Source organism: Panthera leo, chromosome A2, assembly GCF_018350215.1.
Source record: "Panthera leo isolate Ple1 chromosome A2, P.leo_Ple1_pat1.1, whole genome shotgun sequence".
In the NCBI taxonomy this organism is placed as follows: Eukaryota; Metazoa; Chordata; class Mammalia; order Carnivora; family Felidae; genus Panthera; species Panthera leo.
This window is the reverse complement of record NC_056680.1, coordinates 155145053-155158670: the sequence shown is the minus strand read 5'-3', so window position 1 is coordinate 155158670 and position 13618 is coordinate 155145053. Positions and strand designations below refer to the sequence as shown.

At 49.1% G+C, this 13618-nt stretch overlaps 3 gene segments (V, D, J or C); all 3 read right to left on the bottom strand.

Annotated features, from left to right (window-relative positions):
* Positions 1–5208: 5208 nt before the first annotated feature.
* LOC122212910 lies at positions 5209–5774 on the bottom strand. The segment is given in 2 exon segments: positions 5209–5421; positions 5527–5774. Coding segments are annotated over 2 exon segments (297 nt in total).
* A 1730-nt stretch (positions 5775–7504) lies between these two features.
* On the bottom strand, positions 7505–8385 carry LOC122213223. The segment is given in 3 exon segments: positions 7505–7549; positions 7597–8033; positions 8134–8385. Coding segments are annotated over 3 exon segments (531 nt in total).
* Positions 8386–11047: 2662 nt separating this feature from the next.
* Positions 11048–11988, bottom strand: LOC122212909. The segment is given in 2 exon segments: positions 11048–11674; positions 11794–11988. Coding segments are annotated over 2 exon segments (423 nt in total).
* Between the last annotated feature and the right edge of the window lie 1630 nt (positions 11989–13618).

Genomic DNA, 13618 nt, shown 5'->3' with positions numbered 1-13618 from the left:
ATTATCCACACTAATATTATCCTTCAATATTATCCTTTAACATTATCCGCAAGAATAGGTATGATGTTCTTGAATTTTTGAAATTAATGGGAATGCATAGTGAGGTTCTCTTTTATTTTTACTGCTGCTGTTATTTTAAGCATAGTATTTTTCAAACCTCAAGTCAAGTCAATATTGGTCTCCAAAATTTTGGCAGGTAGACTTCATCTATAAAATCCACTCTGTACCTTTTTGAAAACTAGACAGTCTTTCCTCACATGAACTGGACATCAGAAAAACACGATTCTAGCTTGGGTCTTGCTACAGTCTGTAAGTAAGGATCCGGTGAATCAGATTATGCCTTGGGGACAAGTCTTCATGAAGCGAGCGCAGGTCACATGCTAGCCCCTGGTCACCCCACAGCTCACCTGGAGTGTGATTCTACAAGAAGTAAAGAGCACCAACTGAAATTCAACAGGGGCTTGTTTAAAATTTGCAGCTGGTGGGTGAGAGGGGGCCGGAAAGGGCTTCTGGGCTTCCTTCTGTGTAGGGCAGGGGCCTCATGAGCGAGAGGCCATCTGCTCTTTCTGAGCTGAGTGGCTGTGACAGTGCAGTCTTGTGGAATCACAGACGAGCACGGAAGTACAGAGAGGTCTGGTGGGTGCTGGTTGACTCGAGAGTCAAGGGGAAATTCTCCATATCTTTTTGAGACATGTACCCCTTCCCGCACATCTGTTTTGACCATAAGGTCAACACTATCTGACTAATGAATCAGACTTGGAGTTCAGTCCACAGTCTTGTTGATATCAGTACTTTGAAAAATGTTTCATTTGTTAAGAACATTCAAAGGTCAGCTTCTCTTCCATCTCTATGATAAGGATCTTGGTATCTGAGCATCCGTGGGTTCCATCAGAGAAGGATAACTAAACTAAGATAGAGACAGGGAAGCGACAGTTGTCCAAATGAAGGAAATGCCCAGGATCTGGAATTGAAAAGCCCACATCAGGAGTGTGCTTCTATTTCCTGGACTCATCTGCTCCCAAGAGATAAAAGTCCACAAAACTGAGAAACCTGGTAGCCATGGCAGGTCAGGGAGTGAGGGACTATTCTCCAGCTCAATGCTCTGGCGTTCTCAGGGAAAAGCTAGCACTCTGAGCCTCTTCACCAGCCGATAGCCAGGTCTTCCTGGGATGCCAATCTTCCTACAGGTTTTTTAGGTCCAGAATCTCATTTGGCTCATTCTTCATTTCTTTCTTATTTCTACAATAGGGCATTGCCCAGTGGAACTGGGTTCAGGGGACAGGTTCACACCCTGGTTTCTCTGATTTTTCTTTGAGGTTATTACTCCTCTGTGTACACGTCCCCTGGGGATCCAGTATGCTCCTTCAAACTCCCTCACTGTCCTCCAGTTTTGAGAGACTCCCCACCTCCTACAGAAAGCTATATTCCTGTTAAAAAGGGAAACAAGCCCCAAATGGAGCCATTTGTCCCCGGACAGCAAACGAAGACTTAACTACAGTTTCAACCTGTCCCAGGAATGTGATCTTTAACAGTCTCTGAAATGTCCTGATCCCTGAGAAGGAGGTCATCTGCATGATAAAAACTCTGTCTTCCCTTGCCACCCAAAGGTGTCCTGTCTTTTGCCCATTTTTAATTGGATTATTTGATTTTTTGGTGTTGAGTTATATAAGGTCTTTATATATTTGTGATACCGACCCTTTACCGGGGAGGTCATGTGCAAATATCTTCTTGCCTTCAGTAGTTTGTCTTTTAGTTTTGTTGGTTGTTTCCTTCACTTTGCAGAACACGAACTCGAAGGAATACATGCATCTCTATGTTTATCGCAGCATTATTTATAATAGCAAAATTATGGAAGCAGCCCGAGTGTCCATTGATAGATGAATGGATAAAGAAGAAATGGTGTGTGCGCACACACACACACACACACACACACACTGGAATATGAGCCATAAAACAGAATGAAATCTTGCCATTTGCAACAACATGGATGAATCTAGAGAGTATAATGCTAAGCAAGATAAGCCAGTCAGAGAAAGACAAATACCATATGACCTCACTCATATGTGGAATCTAAGAAACAAAACAAATGAGTATAGGGGAAAAAAAAGAGAGAGAAAGACAAAGCAAGAAACAGACTGTTAACTATAGAAAACAAACTGATGGTTGCCGGAGGGGAGGTGGGTGGGGGGACGGGTGAAACAGGTGAATCTCGGAGGAAGAGTCCGCTTATTTTGATGAGCACTGAGAAGTGGATAGAACTGTTGAATCACTATACTGTATACCTGAAAGAAATATAACACTGTATGTTAACTACACTGGAATTAAAATTAAAAAAAAAAAAGAAGAAGAAAGAAAAAAGAAAGTACCCTGAACTCACACCACTCTCCTTTCTTTTGCTAATAACTTCCTTTCCCCACCCTTCCTTCTAGAACAACCTTAGATTTTGTACAGCTCCTCGGAGCATCGCCCTACTTGCTCAATGGGATGCTGCCCCATGCATTAACTGCTTACTAAAGCCAGTTAGATCTTCAAATTCACTTGGGTTGAATTTTATTTTTCAGCACTCGTATTCTTGTAGCGGCTTAAGTAATTAATCTGCCTGACAAATTACAAAGCCTTTCTAACCCCCTTTCCCAGTCATCCTCTGCTCTTTCTGCCTTCCTGCATCTTCTGTGTCCCATTGGAACCACAGTGCCTTCTTTCAATAAACTGAAAGTGTTTATATTGTCAGCTGTGCCAGGAAGGTTTCCAGTAAATTCCCTGGATCCCATATTCTCATTGTCCCCGGAGCCCTCCCTGTTTCCTGTGTGGTATTTCCCAGCAGAATGTAGTACTGACTCCAACTCCTTTGAATGACTGTATTGGCTTCTTCCCCACGTTCTACTTTTTTGCCCAGTGCGAACAAGGGAAGCAAATGGAACTCACATTTCCGACGAGAAGGCTAAATGGTATCGCCATGTGGGAAAACGGTGTGGCCCCTTTTGATAAAGTGAAATGAGTACTTACCATATAATCCAGCAATCTCACTCCTGGGTATTTAGCCAACAGAAAATAAAAAGTATATGTCCACACCAAAGTCTCGTACCAGAATGCAATAACCCAAGTCTAGAAACAACCCATGGGTCCATCAACATGTAAGTAGATATACAGATTGTGGCAGGGTCACACAATAAAAAAATACATAGAATAAAAAAAGAATGATTTACTAACACACATAACGATAAGGATGAATAACAAAAGCACGTGTTAGGTGAAAGATGCTGGTCGCAAAAGAGCGTACGATTCCATTTATATGAGTTCAAGAACAAGCACATCTGATCTATGATGATAGGCATGGAGCAGTGATTGATTACCTGTAGAATGGGTATTGACTGCAAGAGGACTGAGACCAAGAGGTGATGACGAGTCTGCATCTTGGGGTGGTGTTGCTAGTTTTTCCATTTGACAAAATGTATATAACTAACATTTATATTATGCATTTCACTTCATGTAATAAAAGATGTATCCCACGATCCAGTGTCAACAACCATTAATATATTTTTGTATCATTCTTCCAAACAGAATTCTTTCTAAAATTACTTGTGAAATCTACATGTTATCAGATGTTCACAGAACTCCCTAAACTGTCCTTAAAAAAGGAAGAACACATATTCGTGCATATCCAAAAGGCACTACTTCTGGGCATTAACCTACCAATGTTGAAGTGCAGGTGTGTGCCTGGCTTGATTGCCTACAAGTTCCTAGGGAGCCCCAAGATTTACTGCTTATTGTTCCTGAATCACCTTCCATCTGAGGCTGAACCCAACCAGGGTTGACTCCTGAAGATTTCCATCTGCTGAGTTGCATCAGGGACTTACATTTCTTCTCAGATACCAGGAAAACTGGCCTTGTCTGCTGCTTCCGGGGGTCAGGACTGGGGGAGATGGGGTGTTTGCCACAAGATACCATCTGCTGCCCTGTGCTCTGCTTTTGTAACCACTGGTGCAGGGTGTCCTCCCTGGTGCCCTTGTGCTCAGCCCTTAGTGGTTCCTCAGGGAATAAGGGACAGTGTCCTCAGGGCCATCCTGCCAGGGAAGTCCCCCAGCAAAATTCCCTGGGGGACCATGGCCACTGTTCCCAGGACCATTTCTCTGGCTCCCCCTCCTACAGTTCTCCTCTTCATTTTGCATGTTCTCTCCATGGTGTTTCTGTCTTCGCAGCCCCAGCACCCTTTCTAGAGGACTTGGCTGCTTCATGGCATGAAGGAGAGTTTGCTGCCTAGGGAAGGCTGAGCCCTGATTCATATACGGCCCTGTGACTCATTCCTCCTCTAATGCCCATGGGGTCCCTGCAGCGCATTAACTATACTTTCCGTATCTTGGGGTAGGATATTGTCTGTTTAAAGAATAAATGAATGGGGGCACCTGGGTGGCTCAGTTAAATGTCTGGCTGTTGATTTCTGCTCAGGTCATGATCTCACAATTCGTGGGTTCGAGCCCTGCATCCAGCTCAGCACTGACAGTGCGGGACCTGCTTGGGATTCTCTCTCTCTCTCTCTCTCTCTCTGCCCCTCCCTGATCTCACACACTCTCTCTCTCCAAATAAATAAAAAACTTTAAAAAAGAATAAACGAATGAATTAGTAAATGAATAAATAAATAGGTGTATAACCAATATGATAAATGCAACTAGCCTTGAACGCTAATGCTGATTTATCTAATTGAAAACTTAAGTCTATCTGCCTTATTCCCAAGAAATATAGTATCTCCCTCATAAAGTGTCCCCTACATCATTCCTCCTGCTGCTTGTTCAAGAACCCTCGGGTCTTAGCTTCTGAAAAGTCAGTCCTTTACAGGTTCCTCTGTAGCCTCATCTGGTCGCTCACTTGGCCATACTTGTCCCACCCTTGGTTGGGGTCCACAGCCACATTCCGTGGCACCTGACGATATTTCCTTAATACCACAGCCCCGGATATCCCTGTGCAAATTTCCTATTCTGCAAATTAAAGTTAGCTTCTGACCTCTGCTCCTGGGGAGACGCTGCAGCCTGGCCCCCCGCCCCTGTGGGCAGGAAGGGCTGCGGGAAAGCCTGGGGGCAGAGCAGCCTCGAGTTCGGGGCAAGGGCAGGAAGCACCTGCAAAGCCATGGATGAGCTGCTGGGGCAGGGGTGCATGGCTGGGTCTCTCAGCTGCTCTGCCAGGGTCTTTGGAGCAAGTACGATCTGTCAGGAGTCTCAGCTGAGAATCAGTTCTTCACAAAGCCTGTCTTCTCTGAAGGAAGCTTGTTACAGATGGAAATCAGTAACTCCGCTCCGCTTTCCAGGCTCTGTCGGTACGACAGGCGGTACAAGTGACCAGAGACGGGCTCACACTGCAGAGCCATGCTCTGTCTCATCTCTGGGATGTAGCAGCTAGGGCTTTGGGTGACTTCTGGGTTCTTGTGCCCTGTGGGTGGAGACAGAGGCCAGAAAGAGAATGAGGCAGAAGTTTGGAACCGGTCTTAGATAAAGGGGGTGGGAAAGGAATGTCCCCCACACTCTCAGGACACACCTGCTCCCAGGAGTAGGTGATCAAAAGTCACCCAGCGGAAGATCCTGCTGCCTGTGGCAGGGGGCAGGGGGAGGGGAGGCCTCTCCCCTTTGGGCATCTGGACGTTAGTAGCCCAGGAAGGAGACCCTGTGATGTCACAGTGTTGGGCGGCACCCGCAGGTTCAGGAGCACCCCTGCAGGAGGGAGTGGGAAGCCCTAGTGCCCCCCGCCGCCCATACGCGATGCCCCGGGGCTCAGCCCCTGGCCTTTACGCTCTACTGGAATATGGCAGCTGCAGAGGGACCCTCCGAGAGTAAGGGCCTCAGGGCACCAGGCCAAGGGTCCGGCAGGACCCGCTCTCCTCCCCGCGGCCACATCGCAGCCACAGTCCGGAGGCGCGTCGACTCTGTGACTCGCACTTCGGAGCCTGACGACTTAACGCTGGGAATAAAGGGACCAAAAAAAAAGAAACAACCTGGGAGCGTCAGTGTGGAGAGGAGCCCACGTGAGGAGGAGAGACCTGAAACCTGACAGGACATTTCAGCGCAAGGGAAGGAGGACGGACGAGGACACTAAGTGCCCAACCCATTGTCCACTGGCTCTGAGCTGGTGGCAGCGGAGGCCCGTTTGCTGCCTGTGTGGTTTAGAGCCGGTGTCTCTGCAGATCTGAAGCTCCAGGTCGAGCCTTGAGTGAGAAGAAAAGAGAAATCGGAGAAGGACAGCTGGGTTACAGAATAAAAGAACGGGCGAAGACACACACACACTTATGTCTCGAACCCATTTCCCAAAGGCTGGTCTCCTCCTTCCCTTTGCAACTGGCTTTGGCGCCGGGACCTCACCTGGAAGCCCCTTCTCCGATTCCCCAAAGCTCAGTGCTGACCCTGAGTGTCGACAGCGATGACTCAGGGACCCCTTGGTTCCTGAGGACCACAGCTCAGAAACCGTGGGCCTGCCGGGTCGGGAGCAAGACACCGCCCGTGAGGACCCTGTTCTTCTCCTCTAGTCCTCTGTAGGGCATGATTTGTGGGGACACAGTGTTTGTTTAGAGGATCCCTGTCAAACCTTAAACCAAACAATGCACTTTACAGCAGGCTAGTTTTATTTCATGATAAAACAGTCCTTAAAAAATACCGAATCCAGAGATGTTTATCTCTTTCAACCAGTTGACAGGGAAGAGTTGCATTCAGGTAAAAGAAACCCCACAGTCTAAGGATGTGCTTTGATAGGAGAGTTGCCACATTAGTTGAACCGGCACGTGGCTTTTTTGGTCTGAAACTTTGCTCAGGGGTCCTCACTGCCCCCTACAGGAGAGAGGAGGGAGCCTTTGTGTCAGTGCAGGCATCGGACTCCCCAGGACACAGGGCTCTGCTCAGCCCTTGGGGTCCCAAGGTGTGTGCAGCACTGGGGCCATTGCAAGGGGCGATGCCAGAAAATATCGGGTTCAGCACAGACAACCCCGAGTATACGGTCCTGCTCTGAAACGCTGGGGGGCCTTCTCCCCTTCCTGCCTGTTGCGGGCAACGATCCAGGGCCTCAGGCTCTCTGGCTGATAACGCAGGATGTGGAGACCTGAAGAATTAGGATTAAAGAGACAGAAGGAAAAAGAATCCAGCCTCAAAGTGTGAAACCCCGAGAGGAAGAGGAGCCTGCGCAGAGCTGAGTCCCCGGGTGTGCAGCAGAGAGTGGCCTCGAGGACAGCGATCCGAACCTCACGAGGGAGCCACTATCCTCAGTGGTAGGGACTGACAGGGCCCTGTGGTGAGGCAAGCAGGTGTTCTGCAAAGGGGCTCGGAGCGCGTCGGGAGCTGGGACCAGGGCTGAGATCCAGGGTCTCACCTGGGTGGAAGGAACAGGCAGAGAAAGGTACGCGTTGGCAGGAGGCTTGGCAGGGCCGCCGCGGCCAGAGTGCAGCGTGTCTCCTGAAAGAGTCCCCGGGGCCACGTGCCGATCGATCGGAAGCTACCGGAGGAACTGGAGGCGGACCCTTTCCGTCCCGCACTCAGCCGCGGGCACAGTCTGGCCCCGGGCAGAGCCAGGCCACAGGCTGTGGGCGTCTGTGCAGGGAACTGGGCCTTGCCGCATCCAGCGAACCGACCGGCACGTCGTGGCCTGGGGTTTCTGTCTGTCTGGGGTCCCACCGGAGATGTCGAGCTGAGCCGTGGTCGCCCCCACGGCTCCCCGGCTGCACCCAGGAAGTTTGTGCACGGGGAGCCGTTGGCTGTGCGGGGCTGTGTCCTTGCTGCTCGCACAGAGATACACGGCGGAGTCCTCTGGCTGTAGGGCGGCCACGTGAAGGTGCAGGTGGGAGCTGTCTGAGCACTCGGGTGTGAAGCGACTGGGGACACTGTCATTTTCGGCGAGTTCCTTATAGCTGTAGGCAAACATGAGCTTCGGTGGCCTCTGAGCACTCTGTTTGTACCAGTACATAGCGTTATGTCCCAGATGTTGTTCGCACTTCAGGGTCCCCTTACTCCCTGTCGCTGCGACCAGGTGTTTTGGTGTCTGGGTAACTGCAGTGTCCCCGGGGACTGTTGGAAGAAAGGGGCAGAATTCACACAGAGAGTATTGCTGCAGCCCTTGGGACTTAGCATGGGGTACCGGGGCTGCCCATCGGGACCCAAGACTCACCTGCTTCCAGGAGACAGAGAGCCACACAGCAGAGCAGCCTGAAGCCCATGGTGGAGTCAGGGCCAAGGTGAGCACCATGTAACTAGGTGTCCTGGGCAGGGAGCCAGGCTCTGGTCTCCTTGGCCTTGGTTGGTGGTTGGCCTGTGATGTCACCGTCCCAGACCCAGGGGGGTGTTTCTTCCTCCAGCTTCACACCTTGTCCTTGTACAGATTCTGGCAGAAGGTGGATTTGAATGGACTGGGATGCGCTATTCCTCTGACAGATGCTCCCCTGCTATTAGCTTCCATCCTCGTTTTTAGGCTCTCTCTCTATCCAGCTTCCTTCCAAGACCCCACTCGGCAACAGACCGTTTCCGCTTCAAGAGATCTCCTTCCTTCTCCGCTCAGTCATGCAGATGCTTCCCTCAGTGTCTAAGCCCCATGGAGCCCTTTTGCCCACCTCATGGAGGAGGGAAATAGGAAGGCTGTGGTTCTGTTTGGGCCCAGTGCCCACCACTAAAAAGGCAGGACTGGATGCCAGCCAGGAGTCAGACACTGGCGGGGGGGTGGGGGGGGGTGGGAGGAGGACGAGGGAGCAGCCATCCTCTGTCCCAGCACTGAGGGTACAAAGCTTGGCTGGGCTGAGAGCAAACAGGATGCTCAACGAGAACAACAGAAGGCATCCTGTGCAGGATGAAGGGAAATCAATTTGAAAATGATTTTAGTTTAGTATCTTTGAGGGACCTTCAACTGATGCTCCCAAATGACCCAAGGATGGAGCCCCAATGCACTCTTTTCCTCCTGACCCCTTCCCTCCCTTCAATCCCATCCCTTCCCTTCACCCCCGCCTCAGTTTTCAATGGCGCCACAGCGCCTCCTTGTGGCCAAGGCAGCACATTTCCCAGATTGCGGGCTTCGAACCAGCCCAGTGGCGGCGCCGCAGAGGGCGCCCTATCCCTCATTCCACAGATGGGGAGCTGGAGGGGTTGGGGCTGTGATGACACGAGATCCACGCAAGTGTGAAGACGAAAGAAGCCGCTGAAACAACAAAAAGGGTTGGCAACGTTGCCGTTCATCCGCATACCTAGGACATTCAATTCCTACTCATTTTTCTAACGGAATAAAGTCTATCAGACTTTCCGGGTGGCCCATAAAACAAAAAATGTAAGGGTAGTATGGGTGAGAGTTTAAGCAAAGGCGTTGGATATTCTCCTCCTGAACAGGTTACGTATATGAGGGGCCTCTAATTCACTACAGGTGGAGATATTCCATTCTTAGGCAAGAACCTAAAATTAAACTTAGCTCAAAGGCTGGCATTGCTACTGTTGTATTTCTTACACTGGACATCCACTGTAGCAAGAAGACACTCCTCTACAATGAAACCGCAAAAACTTGGGATTGTTTGGCTCCCAATAAGTAAACTTCCAAGGATTACAAAAGACAGTAGAATTTAAACTGAAACCTGGAACAATAGGTGGAAGAGAAAGGCGGGGTTGCCCTGAGAACAAAAGCGAACATAAGCATTTCCCAAAGCAAGGGGTGGGTGAAAGGAGAGTTTCGGGTACCTGAATTAGGGATGTGCCTGAAGGAGGAAAATGATGTAAAGCAAACTGAGTTGCAGTGAAGAAGTAGAATGGTAAACGTGTAAGGAAATTCAAATAAACGTTATCTGTATAACGTAGAATAGTGTATGTTGCTTGAAGATCTAGAGAAAAGACATAACTGATCCCAAGACAGCTTGGATCGGGGCACAGAGTACTGAAAAGGAACCCCAAGGCTGAGTGTAAGGAAATCCTTTTTTTTCTTGTCTACTTCCTTATGTGTATGCTCAGGGTGGGACTCCAGAAGGCTGAGCAGAGGACACGTAGTAGGCTGGAGAGTTGAGCAGAGATTTCAGAAGGGACTCAGCTGGATGACATTGGCATTCAGACCCAGGTAGGATAAGAGACACTGGTGGATGTTCTGTGATGCCCACGGAGTCCGCTGAAAGGCCAGGCTCTAGTAATAATGACCACATGCTGGGGCTCCCTACCAGGGAGGGCAAAACTGAAATAGATCCTAGCAAATCCTACATTAGAAACTGCAAGATTGAAGCCTAATGTTCTTCAGGAGGTCATAACATAAATAAGCCAGAGCTTCTCTTTTATATTGTCTATAATCTTTCAGGTAGAATATTTTATTTTTTTAATGTTTATTTATTTTTAAGAGAAAGAGACACAGAGTATGAGTGGAGGAGGGGCAGAGAGAGAGGGAAACACAGAATGTGAAGCAGGCTCCAGGCTCTGAGCTGTCAGCACAGAGCCCGATGTGGGGCTCGAACTCACCAGCCATGAGATCATGACCTGAGCCAAAGTGGGACACTTAACCGACTGAGCCACACAGGTGCCACATCATGTAGAATATTTTCAAAGTCTCCGAGTTGTTTATTTCCTCCCCGAAACATCTCTCTTCTGATCCATACTGGTACCAGTGCTGTACCAAATACAAATTTGCTCATGTTATCTCGCTTAAGGTAGGGCCAACAACTAGCTACCGCATACAGATTTGTGTAGAAAGTCCTTTCAATGTTCAATGTCCTCTGCCACCTGGGTACTGCCTATTCTGGAGGAATCTTCAAGATGCTACTCGGTCAGACTTGGGAAGAATCGCCCCGGTCAGCCCTCCTGGAGGAGGAGTCTGGAGTGCACAAGCCTACCCCTGTGGGTGTTTAGGAGAACATAAGCAATCCAGAGTTTCTATTCTATATTGTCTTTCTTTCTCTCTAGTTTACCTATTGCCATGAACTTTCATGCTTCTCCAAATATTTTTCTATTCACCAGTGCACTCATTAATAATCTGAAGTTTCCTGTGGTCTTAGAAACGTTTGTCTTTGCCCCACTTTCGTCTAGGCTTTTGCTCATGGAACATTTTTAGCGAATAGCGTGTTTTCGGTCATAATGTTTGTACAGTAAGTACCAGCAAAGAAATTCAAGGAAGGGCTTCTCCCACCAGTTAAGATCTTCTTGTTTCTGAAATCCTGAGTACTTCCGTGAATTTACTGGAAACCCCTGCTCTAGCTGATAAGTAGAATTCTGGGAGACTTCTGTGGGCATAAATAAAGAAGAACCTCACCGGGTGTATGGGCAGCCTGTGCTACAGACTGGAAACTCCAGTCTAGGGGTCTCACGGGGGTGAATGGAGCCTCAGGGTCAAGACATAGCCCCTTCCGCAGCTTCCTGGCTGGGCCAGGGGGTTTGTGCACAGGGAGGCAGTGATTCTGCAACGCTGTGTTGGCTGCTGGCACAGAGATACACGGCAGAGTCACCTGTCTCCAGGGCGCTGACACGAAGGTTTAAACGAGCTTTGTCAGGAGATTCAGGTGAGAAACGCCTTGGAACTGTTTCATTGTGAATGAGTTCCTTATTATTGTAGGCAAACATGATCTTCAGCAATTTCTTGGAATCCTGCTTATACCAGTACATAGCATCATGGCTCAGCTTTTGTTCACATTGTAGGAACTTCTCAGTTCCCATCTGTGCGATGAGGTATTTGGGAGTCTGGGAAACTGCTGTGTCTAGGGGGGCTGAGAAGGAAAGAAGCAGAATTCAGACAAGTCCCAGGAGGTAGGCTGTTGCTGGACACCTGGTGAACACAGGCTTAGAGACTCAAAGCTGCATCACAGCACCTGGACCGAGGACTCACCTGCTCCCAGGAGGCAGAGGACCACACAGCAGAGGAGGCCGGAGCCCATGGTGGAGACAGGCGGAGACCCACCAGGGGTTCCAGTCCTCAGAGGTAAGAGCCAGGCTGCAGCTGTCCACACCCTTCCTGGTGCCCTGCCTGTGATGTCACAGCCTAGAATGACTTCCCCATTCTTGGGCTCTCTTCGTTTTTCATTTCTTGCACTACTCCTTTCAAAGACATTTTCATTCCTACTCCTTTCAAAGGAGTTTGGAATTTCTGGGGGTAGTTTGAATGGGGCAGGCATGTTGCCTTAAGGATCTTTCTCTGCCGGGGCACCTGGGTGGCTCAGCTGGTTGAGCATCAGACTCAAGCAACAGAGTCTGGGATCAGACCACCAGACTCAACCAACTGGGTTGTGGGATCGAGCCCTGACTCGGGCTCCACACTGAACATGGAGCCTGTTTGAGATTCTCTGTCTCTGTCTCTCTGTCTCTCTCTCTTTCTCTCTCTCTGTCCCTCTGCTCATGCTCTCTCTTTCTAAAACAATAAAAATAATTTTTAAAAAAGGATGTTTCTCTGCCTCCCTGCCTTTTCCCTCCTCCAGATCTGGTCTCAGAGTCTGGCTAGTTTCTCTTCTCTGGATCTTCTTCACAATAATTCAGGGTGATCCCACTCAAATCTTGGCTCCCTTGAATGTCTGATTTTTGCTCAGCAGCCCCTGTATAATTCTGTGCTGTGGGAGCTGTCCTGTGCACTGGCCTCTACCCACTGCATGCCAGTAGCACTCCCCAGCCCCAGCTGGGACAACAAAATGTCTCCAAAGTCACCAAATTGCCCTGGTGAGAACCACTGCCCCCTTGATTCCTTCCCTCCTTCCGCCCCACCCCCGCTTCAGGGTTCTGGAAAAGCCACAGCGCCTCCTAGTGGTCAGCAAAGCACACTTCTCAGACCTCAGGGCCCTCCCGGGCCAGGCTCCAGCCAGCCCTTAAGAAACCGAAATCAGCAAGGGCCAGGCACGGGAGCAGGGAGCTACGACTGCCACAGAGGGAGCACGCGCACGCACGCACGCACGCACACACAAACCGGCGACACTGTCAACTAGTGGTGAAACTTCTTCCAAGACAAGTGGTTCCTTTGTTGTTGTTGTTTTTCATTGAACACAGAACAAGCACCAGGGAAACAGTAGTGAACAAAACAGAAACAACTGTCATCCTTCCTGGAACTTTTAGCATGTTTTGTTTGTTTGCAGTCATCGAATGGCTACTTAGTGCAAAGCACGAGTAAGGCAATATGCTCCCTCGCATGATGCTTATACTCTGATAGGAGCAAAAAGAAATTCACAGACTACTCTAGACTAGAGATAGAAAAATCTATGCCATATGGAAGTTAGGAATCTATTCAGCAGTAACACAGTTAAAAACTATCCTTCACATGACTTCCCATTTCCTCTATCTATAAAACAATGAGCTGAAATAAGTAATTTCCAGGTCTTTTCCCAGTTGTAAAATTGTATGATGCTGAGGCACCTGGGTGGCTCAGTTGGTCAAGCGTCTGACTCTTGGTTTCGGCTCAGGTCATGATCTCGTGGCTTCATGGGTCTGAGCCCCACATCGGGCTCTGTGCCGGCAGGGCGAAGCCTGCTTGGGATTCTCTCTCTGCCTGTCTGCCCCTTCCCTACTTGTGCTGTCTCTGTCTCTCTCAAAATAAATAAATAAATAAACTTTAATTAAAACATAAAATAAGATTGTATGACACTAACCAAGAGCACCCCTAGATGTTTGCTGAGCTAGTGAGGCTTATGCACCCAGTTCCCAAGCAGCTACCTCATTGCACCTTGTAGCTT